Source organism: Macaca fascicularis, chromosome 5, assembly GCF_037993035.2.
Source record: "Macaca fascicularis isolate 582-1 chromosome 5, T2T-MFA8v1.1".
Classification (NCBI taxonomy): Eukaryota; Metazoa; Chordata; class Mammalia; order Primates; family Cercopithecidae; genus Macaca; species Macaca fascicularis.
Window position 1 is genome coordinate 15,694,258 of NC_088379.1, and position 25,273 is coordinate 15,719,530.

At 41.5% G+C, this 25,273-nt stretch overlaps 1 protein-coding gene across 16 annotated transcripts in view; it reads right to left on the bottom strand.

Moving 5' to 3' along the window:
- The window catches only part of LDB2 (LIM domain binding 2), a 395,768-nt gene that overhangs the window by 10,491 nt on the left and 360,004 nt on the right, over positions 1–25,273 (bottom strand). For all 16 annotated transcript variants that reach the window (XM_065544812.1, XM_074039456.1, XM_074039453.1 and 13 more), the window contains exon 6: positions 3–126. In XM_065544812.1, coding sequence (XP_065400884.1) covers positions 3–126 — 124 coding nt within the window. The remainder of the gene's footprint in view (positions 1–2; positions 127–25,273) is intronic.

Genomic DNA, 25,273 nt, shown 5'->3' on the forward strand with positions numbered 1-25,273 from the left:
ACCTGGCGGAGCCACCATCCGCTGCCACTTCTGAAACAAGCAGGTCTTCAGGCAGTCTCGGGGACTGAGGTTGTAAGTTTTATGTCTCGACATCAGTTCCTGCATTGGCTCCAGTATTACACACAACTGCAAGAAGTTCAAAGACATTGGCATTTCACTACTTTATAATACTAATTACAATAGATAATGTTAACAGCTGGAATCAAGTAGACAGCCTTGAGGATACTTTTATTTCCCTGGTTTTGATTTTCTTTATATAAATGTTAGGAAAAATAAATATTACAAAAACTTGACTATATCTACTTATCATTTATAATATGATATTACAGCTGAATGTGATTCACACAGATACACACATAGACACACACACACACACACACACACACACACACACACTCCTGTACAGACAATGGGGTGGATATATGTAGCTCTATTCTGAATTCAAATAACTCTCTCTGGTTGAAAACACAAAACAAAACAAAAACGAACAAACAAACAAAAAACCCTCTTCTTTCAGCATGCTTCGATTTCTACTCTGGTTTCTGTTCTTGTTTGTATAAGCACACGCTGTGAGTTACAATGCTAGTTTATGCAGATTGGTAGTGAAATTCATCTTTTAAACTGGAGAACAGAGTGGAAACTACAGGCACTTTTTGATCTTAACTCTTAGAAAGGTGGATGGTGAATGCTATTTTATTTTTATTCATGTACTCATCTGTATTTTATACATGACGATACTGTAAATAACATATGTCAACATTCAATGTGGGAGGATTTTTTTTTGTGGTTCTGCATACAGCCACCTTGTTCCTTCCTTTGGTTAGATTTTTTTCAGCCTTACTTTGGTCTAAGACGTCTGATGACAAAGATTAATGAGGAAAACAAGAAGATAAAACCATTTAGGATTGCCTTGGACTTTTCCGAATTCCTTCTCAACTGGAAGCTTATCAGAATACCACTGCATTGACAGTACTATACCTATGAGGACAGAGACCACAATTTGGAATTGTACATTGATCACTATTGCAATTACAATGATATAAATATTGGCCATGCACCTTCTTCTGCGAAAAAGCATCACCTTATTATGAAAGACAGATGTGCAGTCTTCGGCATCATCAGCCTACCTTCCTTTTTAGCCTCTCTTCTTATGCCATCCCTCATCTTGAACATGTCTCTAGAGGCCACTCTGCTTTTGGTCCTCTGAACTCTCTCTACCTGAAATTCTTCTCTCCCCTCCTCTTGGAGAATACTCACTCATCCTTGAAGACATAGTTACTTCTTCTGTTAAGCCTTCCTCCCAGATGTGCACCTGTTCCCACACAGGCTGAGCTGGGTGCCTCTCTCCAGTTCTCCACAGCACCCAGCTCCTTCTGCTGTATGGACTCACTCATTCATGCTATGAAACCATCTGCTTCTAAGTCTGCCTTTACCACTAGGCCATGAATGCTTCGAAGGCTGAGACTCCTGTTATCTCTGTGTTCCTAGTTTAACTCAAATGAGTAGATGCATTTAAAGAGTGATTCTTAGAAAATCTGGAGGATCTTCCTATGCCGACGTTTCTCGAAGTGTGGTCTAAGAAACATTTCCATCAGAATCAAATGGGCTGACTGTTAAAAGTTCAGATTTTGGGGCTATGCCACTTCTGTTTCATTGGGCCTTGAGGTGGGGTTCCAAATCTACATACTCCTGTTGGGGCTCAGAAAATGATACCCCCAAATGAAGGCCTCTGTATAAAGCAAAGTTTGTCTTCTACTTTCTCCTGCCCTACTGTCTCCTGCCCCTTATTCTCCCCCACAGCAAGCCATATAAACTAGAATGCCTCTTCCCCAAGGAAGATCGTAGAAACCAGAACCTATCCCTGCTAAAGGTAGACATAAAATCTAAACATATTATTCTAACTTCCCTCTGCCTTTCTGTATAAGAGCTGACCATAAAGAAATTCTGTGATCCGCTTTGGAAGTAGGTCATAAGACCCCCATTCCAGCAAGGATCCTGTCCCATACCCAGGAGGAAGGAGTGCTGAGCGGAGAGACAAAGAAGAATCTGAACAGACAGGCTTTGCTGGGTTTCCCTACTCAGTTATTCCCATTAGAGAGTACTATACCTGCATTGAGAGTACTATACCTGAGTACTATACCTATACATTGAGAGTAATATACTGTGACCATTAGGTCATACTCTTTTTGTCCAATCACAGTCCATCGCAATTGTGCATTCCTCATGTAGCCTAAACATAAAAATGAGTCATTTTTCCTGTATCTTTGGGTCTTCATTCTGAAGTCTCCTGTGTCATGTAAAACTTTGCTTCAATAAATATGTTACACTTTTCTCTTGTTAATTTGTCTTTTGTTATAGGAGTGACCCTTACGATAGGTAAGAAAAGGAATCACATTTTTGTATCCCTATGCCCTCACATAATTCTGACAAACACAACTAGAATTTGTGGTCCACTAACCTATATATCCAGGGCTTTCAAATAGATAATAGAGACAGCAAGACATGCACAAACCCCAGTGGTGTCCAGTTCTAAGTCCATTCTCTTCTCACTTCTTCCCATTTTCTCAAGTTCTCTTCCTTCCTTCTTAAGTCTAAGGATGATAATTATCTTTACCTAGAAAGATTCTTCAGTTGTTTGTACCTATTACTGACCTAAGCTTGCTTAAACCACTTGCCCCATTTAAGGGTCAGCTGCACTTTTCTTACATTTGCAATTTCTCTGGAAGACAGTAAGATTTCAAAGCCTGAACAACACAAGGAATATGCACATCAAAGGGACCAAGACACCAACCCTACTAAACCAGGCTGTAAAGTAATGAGACCTGGGTTAGTAATGTTGGGTCTTCAGTCTTGCTTACTTTGATGTCCTTTTTGAAGTCTAGAGTGTTAATATGGAAAAACCTGTGAAAAAGGCAAGGTTACTATACAGCTAACTCCATATTCCAACATCATGAAGACTCTATGTGTGCATTCCTCTGTTAAGAATTCCTTGCTGATCTCACTACAGGGTATATCCTCAAATGAAAACAAATCCTTCTACCAAAAGGACACCTTCACTCATGTTCATTGCAGTACCACTCACAATAGCAACGACATGGAATCAAGCCCATCAGTGGTGGACTGGATAAAGAAAATGTGGTACACATTCACCATAGAATACTACACAGTCGGCCGGGCGCGGTGGCTCAAGCCTGTAATCCCAGCACTTTGGGAGGCCGAGACGGGCGGATCACAAGGTCAGGAGATCGAGACCAGCCTGGCTAAGACGGTGAAACCCCGTCTCTACTAAAAAATACAAAAAACTAGCCGGGTGAGGTGGCGGGCGCCTGTAGTCCCAGCTACTCGGGAGGCTGAGGCAGGAGAATGGCGTAGACCCGGGAGGCGGAGCTTGCAGTGAGCTGAGATGCGGCCACTGCACTCCAGCCTGGGGACAGAGCGAGACTCCGTCTCAAAAAAAAAAAAAAAAAAAAAAACTACACAGTCACGAAAAAGAACAAAATCATGTTCTCTGTAGCAACATGGATGCAGCTGGAGTCCATTATCCTAAGTGACTTAACACAAAAACAGAAAACCAAATACTGCATATTCTCACTTATAAGAGAGAGCTAAACATTGGGTACATATGGGCACAAAGATGGGAACAATGACACTGGGCACTCCAAAAGCAGGAGGGAACGTTGAAAAACTACCTATCAGGTAGTAAGTTCACTATCTGAGTGACAGTATCAATAGAAGCCCAAACCTCAGCATCACGTAACATGCCCGTGTAACAAACCTGCTCATGTACCTCCTGAATCTAAAATAAAAATTGTAAAAAGGATGCTTTGCTACAAATCAAAGTGTAAGTTACAGACTACTTCATTGCCTTTCCAAGCCATTAATGCTCACCAGACCAAAAGGAGTGAAAGATTCCACAATTATCTATGCAAGTAGATTTAAGAGTGGGTCATCCCTCAAAGAAGTACCACTGCTAGATCCACACAGGTTCAGAAGATATTTGCTTCTATTATTAAGCAAGAATGGTAAGAAAAACTTCAGAGAAATCCTAAAGACTGGGAAACATTTTACAGTATATTTTTTAGTATTTAAAACAGTTAAAAATGTTTTCAACATTTTCAAATTATTTACATTTGGTTCATTTACCACTCATTGTAAATGAGCTTACACTGGAGATAAAATACATGGATGGAGTGGAACAAACATGGATCTACAAGCTAAGAAGTCTAGGTATGGATTTTGACTGTCACTAGGTATGCATCCTCGGGTAAGTTATTTAAAAACACTGGGTTTCAGTTTTACCTGAAACAATACCCATCTTATATACTGTTGTGAGAATTTGAGTTAATATGTCTAATGCATGACTATTTAATAATCTGTAGATATTATGATTATATATTAGCAAGCATGCATAGGTTGCAATACAAACTACATTTCTATTACTTTACATCAACAAACATTTACTGAGCTTCCTCCCAAGTATCAAGCATTCTGCTTGGTGCTGGGGACACAAAAATGAGACTAACACAATCTCTGCCCTTAGAGGTAATCCTTAAAATTGCTTTAATTATATTAAGAAAACTATCCTGCCTTAGGAAATCACATTCTTCCAAAGCAAGTATTTTTCATTGTACGACAAGGTAGATGGTGGGGGTGACCCGTTTGGACCTAGAAAGGACTATTAGCATTGGGCATGCTATGAAATGGGAGGGTTACACTTATTGTGAGGACTCTTGAGCTCACTGTCTTTTCCTTTTTTGCAGTGACTTTCCTCTCTGGGCTTTCAGCAACATTTCTTTTTCAGGTGCTAATCCTCAAAATTTATCCCTTTCCCTTTAATGTAAAAATATCTTTCCATCGCTGTAACCCACCCCAAAGGAGCCTGCATCTCTGAATGCTAATCAAGAATCCCCAGTCATTTTTCTTCCAGTGGAGAGTCTGGGGCTGGAGAGGCAGCCCTCCCCTTATTCATGTATGCAAATGAGGTTTCTTCTCTGCTGCAAGCATGCGATGGCTTTGCTGGGCTGTGTGCTGTAGGTGGCAGAACTAACTCAGATAAGAGCCTGTCTTCTTTGGCAGTAAGCCAGCGCATCTTGGCAACAGCAAAGACCTGGGGCATTATGAAATGAAATCAGGAAGCAGGTTTGGGGAGTGGGTTCCCTTAGTCGCTAGTCAAATCTTTTGGGAGCTGCCGTTCCTACTCTCCCTGAGGTCTGAGACCCTCATGAGAATCCGGTGAAGGCTATGCAGCCTGTCTTTCAAATTTTGTACAAAATTTCTGGTGGTTGTTGAATCCTCTATAGCCCCTTCCATCGACTCTAGGAAGAGTCCCCTGTTTGTAATAAGTATGAGCCAGGTTACAAGATATATGCCTTTTCCTCATTACCCCACTCCATATTCACACATAAAAAAAATCACCAGGCAAATGCACATTGTGGAACTGAGCATAATAACACATGGTCCTTTGATGATGAAAAAATTAATCTGCACAGCCAGGACAGCTACAAAGTGCCCACTGGACTTTTCCCCTTTGCCTAAAGAGAGAGGCCACAGACAACATGTTTGAGACATCTGCAGCAGTCTGCATGCAGGCTTGCACTTTTGTTTGGTCTCTTCCTGGGGTAGGACCGTAGTGAAGAATACCATGAGGAATCCCAGGACACTGTGGAAAGGGAAGGGATCAGCAAGGCCCGTGATCACTCTTTGAATATAAAACCCATAAACATGGGGTCCCTGTCAAGTCCAGATAAGATCCCTAAGAAAGCCATTGTTCATCCTGGCAAAGTTCCAAGGACATCTTTTTGCAGATTTAGTGAATGTTTTAGGCTGAGCTTGCTCCCCTATGCTTCTGATCTCTTTTTTTCTGAGATTCTGACCCCAAGACTGACCCTTTGGTATGAAATTTTGTAATCACAACAGGAACTTGATGAATGAGTGGATGGATGGATGGATGGATGGATGGATGGATGGATAATAGATAGCTTGGCCAGATTTATAGCAAGGAGTCATTTGTTAATGGCAGACAAATCGGGCATGGTCCTGTGTACTCTGAAGTGATGAATTTGTTCATTTGAAAAATAAATGATTGTCTCCTGCATGGAAAATGCTTTGCACAATGCATATGTATGTCCTGGTCAGGCAGGAAGCTCTTAGCTCAGTCCCAGGATTCCTGCCTTTTCATATTAACAGAGGGCCTAACAAATGTAGACAGTGCAGTGTTTTGCTCTTGTTTTGCTTTTCATTTGACAGCTCTCCTGGAGAAATTCGATTCTTTTCACTACACACTCATACCCATTCTTTTGGGGCATCTCATTGCCTGAATCTCAGGAACAGGTGGTGCTTGTCAGATTTGGCTGTGAACTACAAAGCAGTATTTGATTATCTCCCAATGTAGGCTCTGTCTACCATCAACATTTTAATTCCGTCTTTTTTGTGTGACATCCTATGGCCTTGAACCTTCTACTCTTTGTATGTAGGTCTCTGCAGAGTTGCTAGGTGAACGTGTTGCTCGGACCTTTGCTTGTGTCGTTTTTCTTGCTTAAAAGGCCTTCTCTCCTCTTTCCCAGTCGTCTTAACTAGGATTTGGCAAACTATGACCTGTGGACTAAATATCCATGCTTACTTACTGTCGATAGCTGCTTTTGTGCTACAGCAAAACTCATAACTGGACAGCCTACACGTTAAAAAATACTCATTATCTTGTCCTTCACAGAAAGTTTGTTGACGCTTGAACTAAATCAGTACTATTCCAAGGAGGTGGCTGCAAATGACTTGTTACATCTTCATAATAGGATAAAGAGCTTGAGGCTGAGCATGTTCAATTCACTGCTTCCTTTATTGTGAAAGTTTTGCATTAAAAAGGTATCAGATAAACTAAACTATATGCCCAGTGACATAGCTGAGTTATATTCTGGAGACAGCTCCTTTACTTGTTGAGAGCCACTCACCCACACTAAGTCACACTATCTGAACCATTTAAGGTCCTCCAAGGTCCAGCTCAAATCCCACCTCTGTCTCCAACCATCCTATCCTGCAAGGGACTCTTTTGCTTCTATAGCACTTATCGTGAATCTTTGCACATTCCAGTGTTTATATTTGCATTAGAAATTTTCCTTTCTTGTAGCCTTGTTCACCTCTTATATACGGCAAGCTAGGTTTTACTTTTCTTTTCATTTAACATGGCATTAGGTATACTCAAATATTTGTTGACTCATAACTTAATAATATCTACAGAATGCCTAGTCTATGTCTATCCCTGGAGTATGCACCTTATATTATTATATCATTAACCCTCACTCCCACCTTTTGGCCCACTTTTACAGGTGAGAAAACTCATACTCAAACCCATTAAATCATCCAGAACAGTGATAAAGAATGTGGTTCCTACAGTGTATCCAAGGCAATACAGCTATTTGAAGGGCAGAGAAGAGGTTCAGTCAAGTATCTCTGACTTCAACCCTGTACTATTAACTCCTAAGTGCTATGTTGTCTACCTCTCTGAATATCAGTGGCTTAAATGACTTCTAAGATACCAAGTTCAAAGCCTCTCACTGTTTTTGAGTTTCTCTTTGCAAATGGTGTTGATCCACAGAGCTAATACATGAAACTTGGGGATTTGAACCCAGATGAATCTGGTTCCAAAACCTACACAGAGAGGTAGGTGATGCAAAAGGGTGTAGGTTTTAGAAGCAGATTCATCTGGGTTCAAATCCTCCAGTCTGCCATTGTCTAGCTATGTGTTCTTTGCCAAGAATTTTAGCCTCTCTGAATCTCAGTTTCCTCATCTAGAAAATGGGGATAATACTACTTATCTCTGACAGTTTGAAACAAAGTAAGTAAGCCCTTAATACAAAAGCCTGGAACTAGGTCAGCACTCAAAAGATGAACACTGTTGTGATGAGAAGTGCTGTGGCCTTAAAGGCCAGCCCCACTGAGCCAGGAGCTCAATGTGCTTTGGGACTGAGAAGCTTCTTTGGGAAGTCAGTCATGTGGTCTCTGCAAGTCTTAGGGTCACTAGATACAATGAATGCCCCAAAGAGTAGTAATCAGGTCAATGGTACATGGCATTTTAGTAGCTAACGTCTCTGATAATAACCTATATTTAGAATTCAGTGATAAATACCAAATGTTCAATTCCACAAGCCAGGTTTTTTCGCCCTCCCCTCCCCACCGCCCCACCACCAGTAATTTACTCCTCTGGCTAAATCTGTACTAGAAAGACCTCAGATGATGCGGGTCGTGGGGGGAGATTAAGAAACAAACTCTTATCTAAGAGTGAAGGAGTCTCTCCTAATTAGGAAACACATAATGAAAAGATAATACATGGAATCAAAAAGAAAAAAAAAAAAAGCAAATAATCCCCACCAAGAAGCAGATAAGAATGAATAACAGGCATCCACATGACTAAACTCACTCTGCTCTGAAGAAGAAAAACAAGGGATAGAGGAAACACTTTCCCTTAGAAGTGATGCAATTCCAAAATATCAGATTATGATTCAGTTTTATTTCCTGATAGGATTAAAGATAGATTGGTTGTCAAATTCAAAACATCCTCCTTTTTATCTGAAGATTCAACCGGGGGATGTGTTGCCTTTTCTCAGTTTGTTTGCAAATTGATTACTCATGAAAGTTATCGCATCCAACCCTGAAGACAGGGAGTCCCTCTGTTCTCAGGCAGAGGAGAGTAGCAGCAGCTGTCACTCCAGTCTTGAAGGGACCATCCTTCTTCCAGAGTGATCTTCCCCGATTTCACTTTTGAGGCTTTCGGGAAGGAGGCCATTGACTGCTTTTCAGACCCACCCAGGGGAGAAGTGCTTGGACTGTTTTCCTACCCTGGGGCAGCCCCGTCAGACTAGCCAAGCTCATGATTTCTGCTGCACCCATTAGGCCCATGAAGAGACCATTCAAGGCCCCTTCTGTTCTTTTCTTTACCTCTGATGCTATAGCCATTATTTCTCTGCCATGTCTTCCTGCATGGGCAACCCTTTCCACAATGCTCAGGTTATTTGCTTCTTTGCTTTTAGACCTGCTCCTTCCTTCCAGCTCTGCATGGCAGGAGACAAGCCCCTGCACATTATTTCCCAGCTCTCTTTGCCAACTGGCTTCAGGAGAGGTTTGGCCAGTTGGAGGTACCCAGGGAGATTAGATAGAAGCAGGTTGTGTTAGTTTCTTAGGACTGCCATATCCTGGTACCACAGACTGGGTGGCTTAAAACAACAGGAATGTATTCTGTCTGTTCTGGAGGCTGGAAATCTGAAATCAAGGAGTAGGCAGGGCTGAGCTCCCTCTGAAGGCTCCCAAGAACAATCCTGCCATGTCTTGTCCTAGCTGCTGGTGGCACCAGCAATCCTTGGGGCTCACTGGCTTGTAGCTGCATCACTCCAATCTCTGCCTCCATCTGCACATGGCCTTTGCCCTTGTGTCTCTGTTCTCTCCTCTTCTTATAAGGATGCCAGTAATTGGATTTAGGGTGCACTCTAAATCCAGAATGATTTCATGCTGAGATCCTTAACTGATAACATCTGCAAAGACTCTTCTCCCAAATAAGGTCACATTATTCTAAGTTTCCAGGGGAATATGAATTTTGAGGGAGCCTGTTCAACCTACTCTATGGTTAAGGAAATAAGGAGGGGTATTTCTTGCTTTCTCTGTAGTTTAGGTAGCCTTTTCAGCAGCTGTCATCAGACACATCCATTACAGTTCCAGCTGACACCATGTGACCCTACACCTTCTGCCTTTGTTCTTCTAGCCCCAGGAGTGGCAATTGCTAATCTTAGTGCTTCTTCATCTTCCTCTGATTGTTTGTCTATCTCCAACATCTTTAAAAGCATATGCTACATTAAATTTCCTCTATTAAATTAGCAGGTGTGGGTTTTGTTTTCTTGGGTGGGCTCTGTTTGACATACATGATTTATAAGAAATTAGACAATATATGCAAGATGAAGGACTTTGGGTGTCTGGGAGTCTCATGTGTTGTGGCTAGGCAAGCAAATTCAGCTTGGGTTCAAACTCCACCTACTTAATAAGGGGGTGATCTTGGGCAAGCGACTTAATCTCTTGGCGTTTCAGTCTCCCCATGAGCAAGGTTAGGATAACCTTAGTACCTAACTAGTGGGGTAACTAGGAGAAAGAAGCAAATTTATTTGAGGTATTTACCTAGGTTTCTGGCTTATGGAAAGTGCTCTATACATGTTTATTATGATTGGACTATTACCAAGAGTGGGGCAGGGGGTTCACAGAAGACACTTTGAAACTTGGCAAAACATATCTGTTAAAATTTTATAGATGTTCCCTGCCGTGTGTGTGCATGTTTACATGTATGTACAATTGGCCCTTCTTATCTGGGGGTTCCACATCTGTGGATTCAACCAATCACAGGTCAAAAATATTTAAAAAATAATGGATGGTTGTGTCAATACTGAATATGTACAGACTTTTTTCTTGTTATTAGTTCCTAAGCAATGCAGTATAACAACTACTTATTTAGCATTTACATTGTATTAGGCATTGTAAGTTATCTAGAGATGATTTAAAATATATGAGCAGAAGTACAAAGGTTATGTGCAAATATACAATTTTATATGGGGGATTATGGTGTCTGTGGGTCCTGCAACCAAACCCCTATGGTTACTGAGGAACAACTCTATGTATCTCTGTATATATAGAGAGAAATGTAAATATATATACACACACAACCTGAAAATTAGATTTTGATGATACAATGGATGTCTAAAAAAATATTGGTCACTCTGTCTAAGGTATATATAACTTGTTCTGACCATTGGGCTATTGCCTCAAATATCCCATCTGTGGGTTCTAGCAGCATCTCTAAATTCTAGGGCACAGTAGCTAGATGTTTACAAAAGAAAGAGGAATCATCTGCCTGGAAATACATCACAATCATTAACAAACATCTACGGAGTGCTGTCTGTCACCTAGAGAGGTACAAGCAAATTTCTGGTAAGTTTTAAAGATTCTTATTGGCGAATTATTGTCCTACAGTTGAGCCAAGGCACTAAAAATGAAGGCCAGTGGCTCAGAATTACTCTAAATGGCCTCAGACATTGACTATTGTAGGTCACTATATTAGTCAGGATTCTTTAGAGAAACAGAACCAATAGGGTATGTGCATGTATGTACGCATGTATGTACATATGTATTTTAAGGAGTTGGCTCATGTGATTTTACGGGTTACCAGGTCCCAAAATCCATAGTGTTTCCACAGGCTGGAAACTCTCAATAGTACCCAACTCTATATATACTGTTTTTTAAAACCTATATGTAGATACCTATAATAAAGTTTAAGTACAACAGCAAAAATAGCAAGAATTTCTTTATCTTCCTTCACAGGTAGAAGATTCATTCTTACTGTAGATCTTACTGTACATCTTTCATTCTTGCTGTAGATCTTATTCACTTCAGGACTCTTTTTCTTTATTAAGTTGAGAACTTTTACCTTTCACCTGAAAGAAATACTTTATGGCTTCTCTCTGACATATCTGAATGGCCAGCCATCACTACTCTTACATTTTGGGACCATTATTAATTAAAGTAAAGGTTACTTGAACACATGAACTGCCATACTGCGACAGTCAATCTGATAACCAAGCAGGCTACTCAGGGACTAATGGGTGGGTGGGGTAGATAGTGTGTATCCATTGGACAGAGGGATGATTCATGTTCCAGACGGGACACAGGACAGTGTGGGGTTTCATCACACTACTCAGAATGGCAATTTAAAAGTTATGAATAGTTTATTTCTAGAATTTTCTCTTTAATATTTTCTGACCGTGGTTGACCATAGGTAACTGAAACTGCAGGAAACAAAACCGTAGGTAAGAGAGGTCTACAGCAACTAGTACTACAGCCTAGCTAAGTTGACACTTAAAATTAACTATTAGGGTGCCCCCCACTAGACTCTAAACAACTAGAGGGCTGGGCTGTATCTTGTGAGTTTACTTTATTTCTCTTTCAAGGTACCAAGCAGTAGGTCTGATGTTTGTGGAAGGAATGAATGCTTGAAAATAGGGATGCGGTAGGTTGGAAAACAAATGGACCAGATTTTGCTTTATCCATTTCATAACTGTAGTAACCTGGGGCACATTATTCAAGCATGTATCACATAGTATTTATCAGGCATCCTCTATATTCTCAGGAAGGAGAGTGGCACTCGAGATGCAATGGTGAACACAGAAGTTGCGGCTCCCTCCCCTGAGGCTCCCTGTTGGAGGGAGAGACAGGTGATAAACAAGGATTCCAAACTGGATGCACATAATAAAGAAGGGCAAAACGTGTCAGGAAGGGCTGCCTGAGGAATCGATATTTAAGTTGAGACATACAAAGATGAATTAGGAGTCAGCCAGGTGAAAGAAAAGATTCCTAAGACAGAGGTAGGGAGGGTATCTCAGGCAGAGGAAATATGCGTGTAAATGCAAGAGAACAGGGCATTGGAAACCACCACATCGTGGAAAGAGAGTATGAGGGAGGGGCTGAGAGCCTGAGCTGCAGTGGACAGGCAGGCAGGGGTCCAGTTAAATCAAAGCCTCACTTTCTGTCCCAAAGAGGAGCTGAGAGGCACAGATGATGTAGGCAAAAACATTCTGTGTGTGATAAACCCTCTGCAAATGCCATTAGGGTTTACATTAAACTGAAATGTGTCAAATGCAATATTGCTCTTTCATCCATGTTTCCAGAACATGAGAAAAGCATCAGCATTTTGATGTGTTTGGTGAAACAAAGCACCAAATATCCCAAAAGGCAAACAATGGCTGCTTGGAGACTGACCCCCAGCATAGGAACCCTTTGCAATCATCCATCCTTGCCTCACTGGAAATATGCAGCTTTTATAGCACATTGGTTATTCTTCTCAGGGACCTAAAAGACTAGGTACTCACTGTAAGGTAACATTTAAACACTAACATTTATAAATGCAGCTTTATAATTGCAATACTGCAAATAAGGGAATTTGGATATGTTCCTTGAGAGCTGTCAGTGACAGTTTCCAAGGAACATGACTATCTTGTTCATGCAGTTATAATCCCTTCTGAACACTAACTGAGTGATTACTGCTGCCTCCTGCCCTGGGATAAGTACCCACAAGACTGGAAAGACAGCTTTGTGCTGGGGTTTGGGGCTGTGTCCCTAAGGCTGCTGTTTGGGAGGATTTCGGGGCTGCTGATCAGTGTGGGGATGTGGTCTTCTCTCTCGGTTCTGGGCACGCAAAGCGTGGCTGCATTTAGAACAGCTGTCTTCTTGGCTGCCTTCTTGGGAGCTTCTACCAGGCAACAGCTCTCCAGCTCTGCTCTGACAAAAAGGAAAGGAACAGTTTCTCAATAACGCAGCACTCAGCTGCTCAATTGCTCCCCGGCCATTTCATCACTGTGCGCTTGTAACTGCAGCCATCTCCTCTCCCAGGGATAGAAGGGAGTTTGGTGAAAAGTAAGATTCATGTTGATGATGCCAGCACTGTATGAAAATGGAGTTGGCAGAGGTTGCAGTTCATTCATTCATTCATTCACTAATTCATTCATTCAACACCTATTTACTGAATGTGTACTATGTGCTCTGTATTTGTTCTAGGTGCTGGGGATGCTGTGAGCAGGAAAAAAGAAAATCACTGCTCTTGAGGGAACTGCATTTTAATGAAGGAGACAGATAATAAATAAATTAAATAAACAAAAGATACACTATGTCAGCTAGTGATAAGTACCAAAGAGAAAAAGGAACATAGGGAAGAAAGATATGAAATGTTGGAGTTGGGAGGGTTGAAAATGTGGATACCTGGGAGAATAGTGGCTCTGCAGACATATCTACATTCTAATGGTTCGAAATTGTGACTACAGCAGGTTCCATGGCATAGGGAATTACAGCTGCTAATTAACTGCCCTTGAGATGCAGAGATGAGCCTGAATTATCCAGGTGGACCCAATATAACAACAAAGGTACTGTTATTGTTAATTTTTGGTGTCGACTTGACTGGATTAAGGGATACCTAAAAACCTGGGAAAGAGGTATTTGTGTTATGTCCATGAGGATGTTTCCAGAGGAGAATGGTGTGTGAGTTAGTGGACTCAGTGGGGAAGATCTGCTCTCAATGTAAGCAGACACCACACAATCAGCTGGGGGCCCAGATAGAACAGAAAGGCAGAGAAAAGGTGAAAAGGTGAATTCTCTCTTGCTTTTCTGGAGTTGGGACACCCTTCTTCTCCTGCCTTTGGACATCAGAATTCCAAGTTCTCTGGCCTTTGGATTCTAGCACTAAGCAGTGCTCCCCCAACCCCCACCCCTCAGGTTGTCAGACCGTCAGCCTGGGAGAATTACCCCCTTGGCTTCCCTGGCTCTGAAGCTTTGAGACTTGTCATGAGCCACATTATCAGCTTCCTTGGGGCTGCAGATGGCAGATATCTACTGCAGAACTCCTCAGCCTCCGTCATCACACGAGCCAAGGCACCTAATGAATTCTCTCTCATCTATCTGTCTATCATCTATCATCTATATATCCATCCAACCTATTGGTGAACCCTGACTAACGTGGGTATTTATCAGTGAAAGAAGGATTCAGAAGGTGGAATCAGAAAGATGGCAGCACGAGAAGGACTTGACCTGACACTGTGTCTTTGAAAATAAAAGGGTGCTAGGAGCCAAGGAATGTGTACGCCTCTAGAAGCTGGGAAAGGCAAGAAAACAGATTCTCCCTGAGAGCCTCCAGAGAGGAACGTAATCCTGCCAACACCTTGACTTTAGTGCAATGATATCTGTATCAGAGTTCTGATCTACCACAAGATCATCAATTGTGTTGTTCCCAGCCACTAAGTTTGTAGTAATGTATCTTAACAGCAATAGAAAACCAATATAAGCATCCAAAAGGCAACTTCTAAGTGAAGAACTCTGATATAGTTGCCATATTTAGCAAATAAAACTACAAGCTGTCTAGTTAAATCTGAATTTCAGATAATAAATAATAATTTATTAAAGTAATATATTATTAATAACTTATTTATTATTTATCTGTTCTCAAATGTAACTGGGCATCTTGTATTTTATCTGGCAACCCAAATCTCAGAGAAAGTTAGACAGTGAGATATTTGGGGAACACATTCCAGGCAGAAGGACAGCATTTCTGCTAGGGCAGAATTCTCAGGAGCAGAGGGAAGAACAAGAGCAAAGACCTGAGTTCCTTGAGAAACTTCTAGGAGGGAAGTGCAGCTGGAGTGAAGAGATGAGGGAAACTGCAGGAGAAGGTGAGTTCAGAGAGACTGTAAGGAACTATTAGGTTAGTACAAAACTAATTGCAGTTTTTACAATGCGATGCCACCTTACTCCCAAGAATGGCCATAAACAAAAACAAAATAAAAAAAAAATAGATGTTGGCATGGATGTGGTGAAAAGGGAACACTTTTACACTGCTGGTGGGAATGTAAACTAGTGCAACCACTATGGAAGACAGTATGGAAATTCCTTAAACAATGAAAAGTAGAACCACCATTTGATCCAGCAGTCCCATCTAACCAGAGGAAAATAAGTCATTATATTAAAAAGACACTTGCGCACGCATATTTAGAGGAGCACAATTTGCAATTGCAAAAATGTGGAACCAGCCCAAATGCTATTAATCAAAGAGTGGATAAAGAAACTGTGGTATATAGTCAAACTCATAAAAGCAGAAATGATGACTATATTTAATAATACTGCATTGTAAACTTTAAATTTATAAGAGGGTAGACCTTAAGTCTTCTTACCTCACACACACAAAATGATTATGTGAGGTAATGAATGTGTTAATTATATTTATTTCAGTAATCATTTCACTAAAACTACATCAAATAATCAAGTTGTGTACTTAAACATATCCAATTTTCATTTCTCATGTATACCTTAATAAAGCTGGGGGAAAAAATGAAAAAAAAAAAAAAAGAAACTGTGGAATACTACTTAGCCATAGAAAAGAATGAGTTAATGGCATTAGCAGCAACCTGGATGGGACTGGAGACTATTATTCTAAGTTAAGTAACTTGGGAATGGAAAACCAAATATTGTATGTTCTCAATCGTAAGTGGGAGCTAAGCTATGAGGATGCTAAGGCATAAGAACGACACAATGGACTTTGGGGACTCAGGGCGAAAGGGAGGGAAGGGGGTGACAGGTGAAAGACTACACATTGGGTTCTGTGTATACTGCTTGGGTGTAGGTACACCAAAATCTCACAAATCACCACTAAAAATTTTACTCATGTAACCAAATATCACTCGTTCTTCAAAAAACCTACGGAAATGAAAAAATATTTTAAAGTAATTGTGGTTTTTATCATTAAAAGCAATGGCAAAAACTGCAATTTTTTTTGCACCAACCTAATGGATTACAAACGTCATAATGGGGATGTTGGCCTTTGGTCCAAGCGAGTTGGCTGACATTGGAGGATTTTGAGCAGAGGTGGACCAGTGTTTGGGGCCTCCTGAGAATGGAGAGGGGCTGACGGTAAGCAACTTGAGGGCAGGGCCTTCGGCCAGCCTTGCTGAAGAGGCACACACAAACTGTGAGGGCAGCAGGCCTTCGAACTGGCAGACTTGTGCGGTGCCCCCTGCCACCAGAACCAGTAAGGTATAGAGAAGTGCCTGGTGGGAGAGCAGAAGATGTTAAGAGGAAAAAAGTGATTCATGAGAAGAAATCTGGTCTGTGAGCCAGTGCGTAAGGGACATGGGCAAAGAACAGATGTATAGGGGCCTCACGAGGCTGAAGACATTACGTTCAAAGCCCCATTTCATCACTCTGGAACTCAGGAAGAGAGAAGTGTGTCATGACACCTGTCTACTCAGTTAGTTCAGAGCAGCAGAGTCTACACCAAGATCCCGAGAAGCCACACACATTTCAATCTTCAAACGCACCTGGCTTTTCTTGGAACAGTTGCCAGAGGAGAAAAAATGATGACTATAAAACTCTTTTAGAAGGTTAATAAATCACTCACTACCTCTAATCATTACCAGTACTTGGTGTTTACTTACCTTTAACTATACAGAGGAGGAAAGGGAAACCAGAGGGAATGAGTAACGGGCCCAAGGATGCAGCTTTTAGGGACTCATTAGCTTTGTCCTCCTTGAACTTGGCCCCCAGACTGAATCAATTACCCCCATCTTAATTTTTATGCCCATGCTTGGGAATGTATCTCTATCATCCTATGGTATAATGAGCTGAATATGTGTCTGCCTTCCTTATGAGCCTGGGATCCTAGTAGGCAAGCAGAGAAATAAATTAATGTTGAATGAATGAATGTGGCAAACCACTGACAGGCCAGGTTGCAGGTGCAGCAGGGCCCATGTCCCTTCATCCTCAGTAGAAATGGGTCAGAACTGAGGACCCTGCCTTCTGCCACCACTTCTCCAGTGTCATTTCAATGTGCATCACTTCTAATTTCACTGTGTGTTTTCCCACAGAGAGTATTCAAAGCTTTGAGAGGGATCAGGGATGGAAGCTTGTTTTTTATTTTTCCTCCACCTATCTGCATTTAATCACATAGGGAGCTTCTCTTCCTTGTCTTCTTCCTTGTGTTCCATCTCATTGTTTCCCTTTCATTTTTCCATGCTTTGAGAGCATCCTTGTCCCCTGGGTCCTTTACAGAAGATCTGTATATATGGTGTTTGAAAATCAGTTTCTGTTCTAGCCAATAAATTGATGCAATAGACTGCGGCTTCAGCCTCCACTTTTTTTGGTTTCTGTGTGTGTATGTGTAAAGTTTCATGGTTGACATCTGTCTGATCCTGTCCATTCTGGCATTGAGTCCCTAGATGTGAGAATGAATGTGTTCTTCACGCCCTTTGTGAGCACTGAGAAGCTTGGGGTGAGCAGATTCATCGGAAATGGCTGGTCTAATTGGCAGAAATAACCCAGGTGCCTTCCAGTAAGAAAGGCAAGAAAACACAACCACAAGTTCACTCTGGGCTACTACATTTGGTGGAGTCTCAGTTTCTCAAATTATTTATAAACCGGCAAGCAGATATCATAAGACTCCCAATATTATAGAATTTTGAAAGCTAGCCTACTCCTGGACATTTTACAGTAGTGACAGCCAAAGTTCGTTGGGTTAAGAGGCTCTGCCTGACCTCACACTGCTGCCTCGGTGTCAGCCTTGAAATTGTGGCTGTTCTCCTTGTTCAAGGTCTTGCCCTTTTCACTGTGCCATGACACATGGTAACACTTTCCCCTTTTCAAATAGGACACTTGCTTTCGGTTGGGTCTAGTCTCAAACTTCCTTGCTAGCTCTTGGAAAATTCCTGAAACCCATAACTCTCCTACAACATTCAGGACTTTCTGTTTTCCAGTGCTGTTATGTATGGGCAAATATCAGTTTGCCCAGCAGCAGAAAGTAAGCTGCCCAAGCGCACACTGAAAGCAAAGTCTGTTACTATGTCCCTCATGATCTGAGGCAGAACCTAGTACCTTAAGTCCTGAAAAAGGACCTAGTTTATTTCTGATTCAAAACACATATTCATTTGGTCTGAAAACATCAAATAAGGGTTAACATATACCTCCTTTCTTCTGGAATCTTTTGCACGATACAGGCTTTCTTTGAGGTACAGAACCTTCCCAAAATGACAGTTTCCCATCTATCCTCACAGAGACTGTCCTGAAGTTTGTTCTTTCTTAAATGGATTCACCTGAGTCAACACACGGACTCCTAAAATGCCATCTACTATTTTAGGGGGCTGGCACACAACTCGTTACTCTGTTACTCCATCTAGACAGCACCATAGCTCTACGACTTGGGTATTTTTATCCTCATTTTGCAGATGAGCAACCTAAGGATTACAGAGATTTAAGTGACTCACCATTCATAAATGATCTCATTTTGTCCTCCCAACAAGGTTATAGATTAGGACTTAGGATCCTTAGTTTCAGAGACCATCCTTGGCGTTTTCTAGAGGGGTGAAGTGCTTTGCCCCAGACCTATAGCTAGAAAGTAGTGGAACCAGGTTTCAGTGTAACTTCTTTTCACCCATACCCAGGAAGGTGCTCAGCAAACAGCAGGTACTCCATGAACACCTGTTGAACAAATGGATGATTCTGCAGCCCACGTTCTTCCCACTATGCTCTACTATTGCAAAGCTGTTATCCCTCCGTCTGGCACACAGTTCTGACACAAAGGCTGATTAAAAAGCATGTTGCCAAGTCCTCTTTTCTCAGGCCACTTTGGGCTGTCCCAGTTCCTCTGGTACTTCCCTGTCACCCTTGCTCCCAGCAGTATCTTTCAGAAACAGCTTAGGAAATGACAATTTATCATCCTACCATCTCTCTTCATAATCATGTGTGAAGGTGAAGAATGACATTTCCTTCCTCTTAATTCCTCCAAAAGGCAAACAACATATTATTCAGGAGTTCTGCGTCAAATCCCAACACCTGATATGCCTGATATGCAAACCATTCACTTTCTCTATTTGTGCAGCCATGGGACCTTATCACTATTGCTGTTCTTCCTTTTGATGATGAAACACATCCTCCATCACTCTTCACTTGTGTCCCTGGCAATTCCCGCAGGTTCACACGGCTTCTCAAACCTTATTTGTCTTCTTCAAGTTCTTGTGGGTCCAAAATAAATCATGGATTTAGAGAAATCATCACTGTGTCATTCATGTTTGAGTGCTGGCATGGCTAAATAGATAGACACCTTCACACCAGGGATATGGTTTAGGAAAACCTTATAGTTAGAATAAATTTTGTCTAGGAATGTTCTGTCGAAAAGCACCCAAAGTAATATATTTTTTCCAGATATCTTGTAAGGAAATATGCCCATCCGTAGTTTTTCCACGAACGCTTTGCAGTTCAAACAGATGGAGGAAGGTAGGAGAGGACCTGAGATGAGGGAACACAGTTTCATTTAAGGATAAAACCCTCTAATAAAAGGCTTTTTGTGAGGTTTCATTCTAACTTAGAATGATCATTTTGTGTACTAAAAATAAACAGATTATGCATAGCTGGGATTTGGGGCAGGGGTGGGGATCAGCCTCTCTCTTCATCCTTCTCTTTCCACTATTCCCTTTGAATTTTTTCTTTTAATTTTAGGTATGCCAAAAAAATAAGGTTTTCAGGAGTGTAACAATTATGGATTTTCGGCATCACAATGTTTTCTTCAGGTACACACACACACACACACACACACACACACACCCTTCCATATTTCCTTACCATGGCTAAAGCACAAATGCAGTATTTTTCACAAAACTGATGCTATTTTTAGACTGAATTGTAGGAAGTCTGCAGCATTAATAAACAGACAAGAAGCATAGGGCCATAGCGCACGGTAATATGCCAATGCAAAAGCTAGTTTGGCCTTTAGCCAATGAACTGTGGTTAGATGTTGCAACAACGAAAGTAAAAGCACTGCTTACAAAGGAATGATTAATAAGCTGACAAATTTCAGGCATTTATTTCCTATTCTTTCGTGCCAGCTATATTAACACTAGCATATTTTCAACTTTATTAGTAAAATCTGAGAGTCTCGTTCTCTTAGGTGTGTTCATGAAGAGCTTCCGAAATCAGCTGCAAATTATTTGGAGAGGTGAATATTTGATCAATGTTGCTTTTTTCTCCCATTACCCTAATAGACCATGTCTGTTTATTTGTCTCCATGACACCTTGCTCCGAATAATAACCATTATGGTTCCCCAAATCCAGTGCTGCAGGAAATCTTCTACTGTGGTATTAGCATCTTGTGGTAACTGATCCATGCGCCTTGTGTGGGACTTCTTCTGTCATATTTGCTTCAAAGAATTTCTATCCCTCCCTGTGACAAATGCTCTTTGTGTGCCAGTTTGACATTCTTAGCATGCAGCCACTTTCTAGGAAGGGAGCCAATCAACAGACTCCAATATCCTGTCTATAATAAACTCAAGATCTCAATTAACTGAAAAGATGGAGTAAATTGAGGACTTATGAGATAGAATTAGGGTGACCAACTTGCTTCAGTTTGCTTGGGACTGTCCCAGATTTTAAAACTAGAAGTTCCAGATCCCAGGAAACCTCTCAGTCCCCTTCAGTGGGTTGGCTTGTTACCTTGATAGAAGAGTCACTGGCCTGAGCCTGAAGAAAACTAGGAAGGGACTTGGCTTTAGAGACAGACCCAGGTTCAAATCTCAGCCAGGTCCTACCAGCTGTGTGACTCTCTTCAAGCCTCGGTGCTATCAACATGTGATTAACCTCTAGTCTGAGGTTAAGGATTCCATTTCTAAAGTTAAAAAACCATTCATATCTGCAAAAATGGAAATAATAATAGCTACCCCATGGATCTGAGGATACAAAGCAAAATCGCATCTGCAAGTATCTACACATACAAGACATTGCAAACTTCAGAGCCCTGGTTGCTGAGTTCCAAGGTAGATTAACATGCACTTAAGTGGGTCCTAAAGAAGCAACGACAAATGACACAATGAAATTGTATCCTGGATGGTGTGTCCTGGCATTTGACTCTGAACATGGTTTTATTTTTGTCTATAAAGCTGAGACTTCTCTCAAGAAAGCAAGACCGTGACAGAGAAGGGCAGCTTCTTCACCATGTCCCTAACGTTACCAGACACCTTGTCCGAGGGACGTCACCCTGGCTGAACAAATGGGTGCTTATATAAAAGACCTGTCCTCCAATAAAATTCCATTTTGGGGTTGCATAAAAGCAATTCCTGGAAAGGTGAAGTTTTTAATTAAATGTATTCAAAGAGAGTACAGATTAATGCCTCTAAGCAAGAGAGTATTTAATGCTTCCAGGCCAGCTCATGCCTGCTGAAGTAAAAATCTTCATGTCAGTGAGGCTTTTAAGTATTGATACTTCCTGCATTAATAATACTCTAAACCACATTCATAATAATACAATTAGTAATGCAATTCACACCATACAGCATGTGAGGACTCTGCATTATTAATTACAGAAGCATATTCCTTTGTATGGAATGCCATGATCTAATTTTAGCTCTCAAGGTAAATTATCATAAACTTGGGGGGCAGGGGAGTCCATCAGAGTGATGCAGCGTGTGCAACTCACATTCCTCTGACGATCACAAAATAACAATAAATATTCTGTGCACGGTGCCTGCAGGGAGGAAACCCATTTTAAAGTCCAAGCTTGAGTGAATCTGGCTGTGCTTCCAAATTTTGTATGCAGCAAAATGTGATTAATATCCTCGACGTTCTTATTCTGTCTCAGCCTCCATCCTAAACCCATGGAGTATCATGATACTTTTATGTTGATGAACAAGATGCCTTAGTAGGCATTTCAGAAACCGCGTTTTACCCCAATGGGACTTGCTTCATAATTACCATTCCCCTCCTAAACACCCCGAGCTGGCCTTGCAGGAATTCTCGTCTCTAGCACTGGGGTAAGGGGAGTACATGTTTTATCACTGATGATTTTGCTAAAGGCCTATGCTAGTTCTGAGTAATGAAAAAATGTATTGGAACACATAGTTGTGCTAATTTATATTTCTCAAGTAGCTTAAAAGGTCTTCCTTTTTTCTGTATCTTTACATACACTATGTATTGTTAGAAAAATAACTTTGCCCATGTGGTAGACCAAAAGTGACATGAAATTGTTATTTTCACTTTCTACGATGAATCAGAAGAGCAAAACTCAATTGAGATGCCAAGAAAGAAGAGGATATCTGACTCAGAAGTATTAGGACAGATTCAGAGGAACTTCTGTAGGGTCCCCCTTGCTATCCATCTATCTGGACACTACACTCTTTCCATCATAAAGACCTTCCCAAAACCTCTGTGTACCCTGAGGTCTCTCAACTCAGGACATGACATCAGCACGGCCACCCCATCCTAGTGACCAGACCCAAACCACATACTAAGAAGTGTAATAAAGCCAGAAATGTAATTACGACACATCTGGAGTTGAGTTTTGTGCCAGTCTCAACTCTCCCCAAAGTGATACACAGCTGTCATTTTTCACAGGTTGAAAGAAGGTAAGAATTTCTCCAGCCTAACAGGCTTTTCCATGCATCTGGGGCAAGGGGCTTCAGGTAAACCAACTGCTGTGATTGTGTGAGAGAAGGGCAGAAGTAATTGCTAGTTCTTGAAAGAAAACCATTTGGATGACACAGAAGGGGAGCTAACCACTCACAGACAGGAGAGACCCTCATCTAACATGATACAATATAAAAGGCACAGATGGGATTTAGGGGTAGGCAGATGTGCGTAATTGTCCTGCCACCCCTTCCTGTCACTGTGCTGTCACTGTCCCTCCAGGTTCCTTTCATAGAGCCTTTGGTGCCTGATTGTTTCTTGGGTTCTTCAATATGGCAGAGACCTCAAGCTTTCCTTACAGTCATTCATTCATTCATCCAACGAACATGTTTTGAGTGTCCACATTCTGTGTGCCAGGTTCTATGTCAGATACAATCAACAAAGCAGACATAGTCCCTTCCTTCAAGCCTGGGTGATTTGCACTATTATGGGAGAAGAACATGGGCTGCGGAACATACCAAGGAAGAATACTCAATCCAGACTAGGGTGGGAGGGCTGTGTTGGCAAAGGCTTCCTGGGAGAAAAGCATATCAGAACTGGGACAAGATGGTTTAGTTACTGATTCTAGTAAATGCTGGACAATAATAGTAAATAATAGTAGTAGCACTTACTGAATGCTTTCATTATGCTAAGCCCTATGCTGGGTTTCCACAGACCATCTCCTCTATGAAGCAGGTTTTATTATCATCACCATGTGTAAACAAAGATACCAATGTGTTGAAAGCTCAAATGCTTTTCCTATGGTTCCAGGTAAGAAGCAACAGAGCTAGGAATTGAACTTGCGTAAAAGGAAAAATACAAAACATGCATTTCTAACCACTGCACTATGCTGTTAACCTTTGTGACTTGGGAAAGATCCTTGCAAATAAGCCTCAAAGTATTATTTGCCAAAGCAGATGAAGCTGCACAGCACGAAAACCCAATCCCAAGTATGCTTATTTTGCAAGACAGTTGGACGGAGCACTGGGCCACAAAGGGTAAGGGGAGTGCATTTGCCCCTAGAGGATGGTTGGCTTTCTCCCCAGCAACTAACTTTGTTTTCTGTACTGGACCAGGAGAAGAACAGCCCGTATGAAGGATGCCCATGTAGCTCATTTGTGCAGGAGCAGATAGCAAGCCTTTTATCTCCCTGGCTGGGTGTGACCGTGGTGATAGAGCTGCCTTGGGAAGATGAGTAGCTAGGAAAAAGGTTCTCAATCACTCCTGCTTTATGGTAAATGTCTGAGGGCTGTGACTTTCCAAATTGATTGTGGTCCACCCCAGCGAAGTCGCCTTCCTACACCTCGCTGAGTGCTCCAGCCTGCTGTGCTGCTGGTCAGATGCCCGGATGACCTCTGCTACTGTCGAGAGAAGTTGGTGCCTCCACTGGAAGTTGATGATTTTCCTTCAGGGGAAACACAAAAAGGACCTGGCAGCTGAGTGAGAAAAGGAGCCAGAATGTGATGAACAGCCATTGTGTTAACTCAAATTGTACTATAGAATGAGCACGTTTGTTCTCACTCAACAGGAAGTCATTCCAGGGTAGAGGAAATTCCAGTTTTGCCACCGTTGGGAATCACATGACTCAGGTGGGTCAGGGGATGGAGAATGGCTCAGCAGGGGACTGTCAGGGCTGCTGAACACCTTCCCAAAGATTTGCAGGGCTGGGAGGAAGGCCTAGAAGGACAAGTACAGGTTAGGGGTCAAACAAGTGGGTGTTAATCCCATTCCCTATTTTTTGACTATGTGGCCTTAGGCCAGTTACTCAGTCTGTGTTCAAAATAAAGCCCTTTTTAGGTCTGCTCTAAAAATGAAACAGGATTATGTAAATGAAGTGCTGTGCCCACTCCAGTGCTGGTGCTTTGTCAATCATAATGTTACTCATATTTCTGTATTGCATTTCTGAGGTTTTTACAGTTTACATTTTTATGATTGGTATAATCCTGTGTGTGTGGCTGAGTGTCTAGGTTTTGTTTGTGAAAGAGGGACTTTCTTTCTTTTTAGAGTTTTCCTTACTCATGTGGAGAGACTGTTTCAAGAACTAAGGCTCTTAGAAACACCAAGACTTCTAAAACCCTTTTATTCTTTGTGACAAAGCAAGCAAACTATGGGAGAGTATGACAGGGAAAAGGAAAACACAATGTAGTTTTTACTAAGAAACCAACGATTTCCCTTGCTCTCCCTTCTTCTAGAAGGAAATGTGAAGATTTCCTTAGTTTCTTCCTTCTGGGTGAAGACCCAAGTACAGATCTACTGCTCTCTTGGAAAGAATAATTCAGGAAAAAACAAAGTA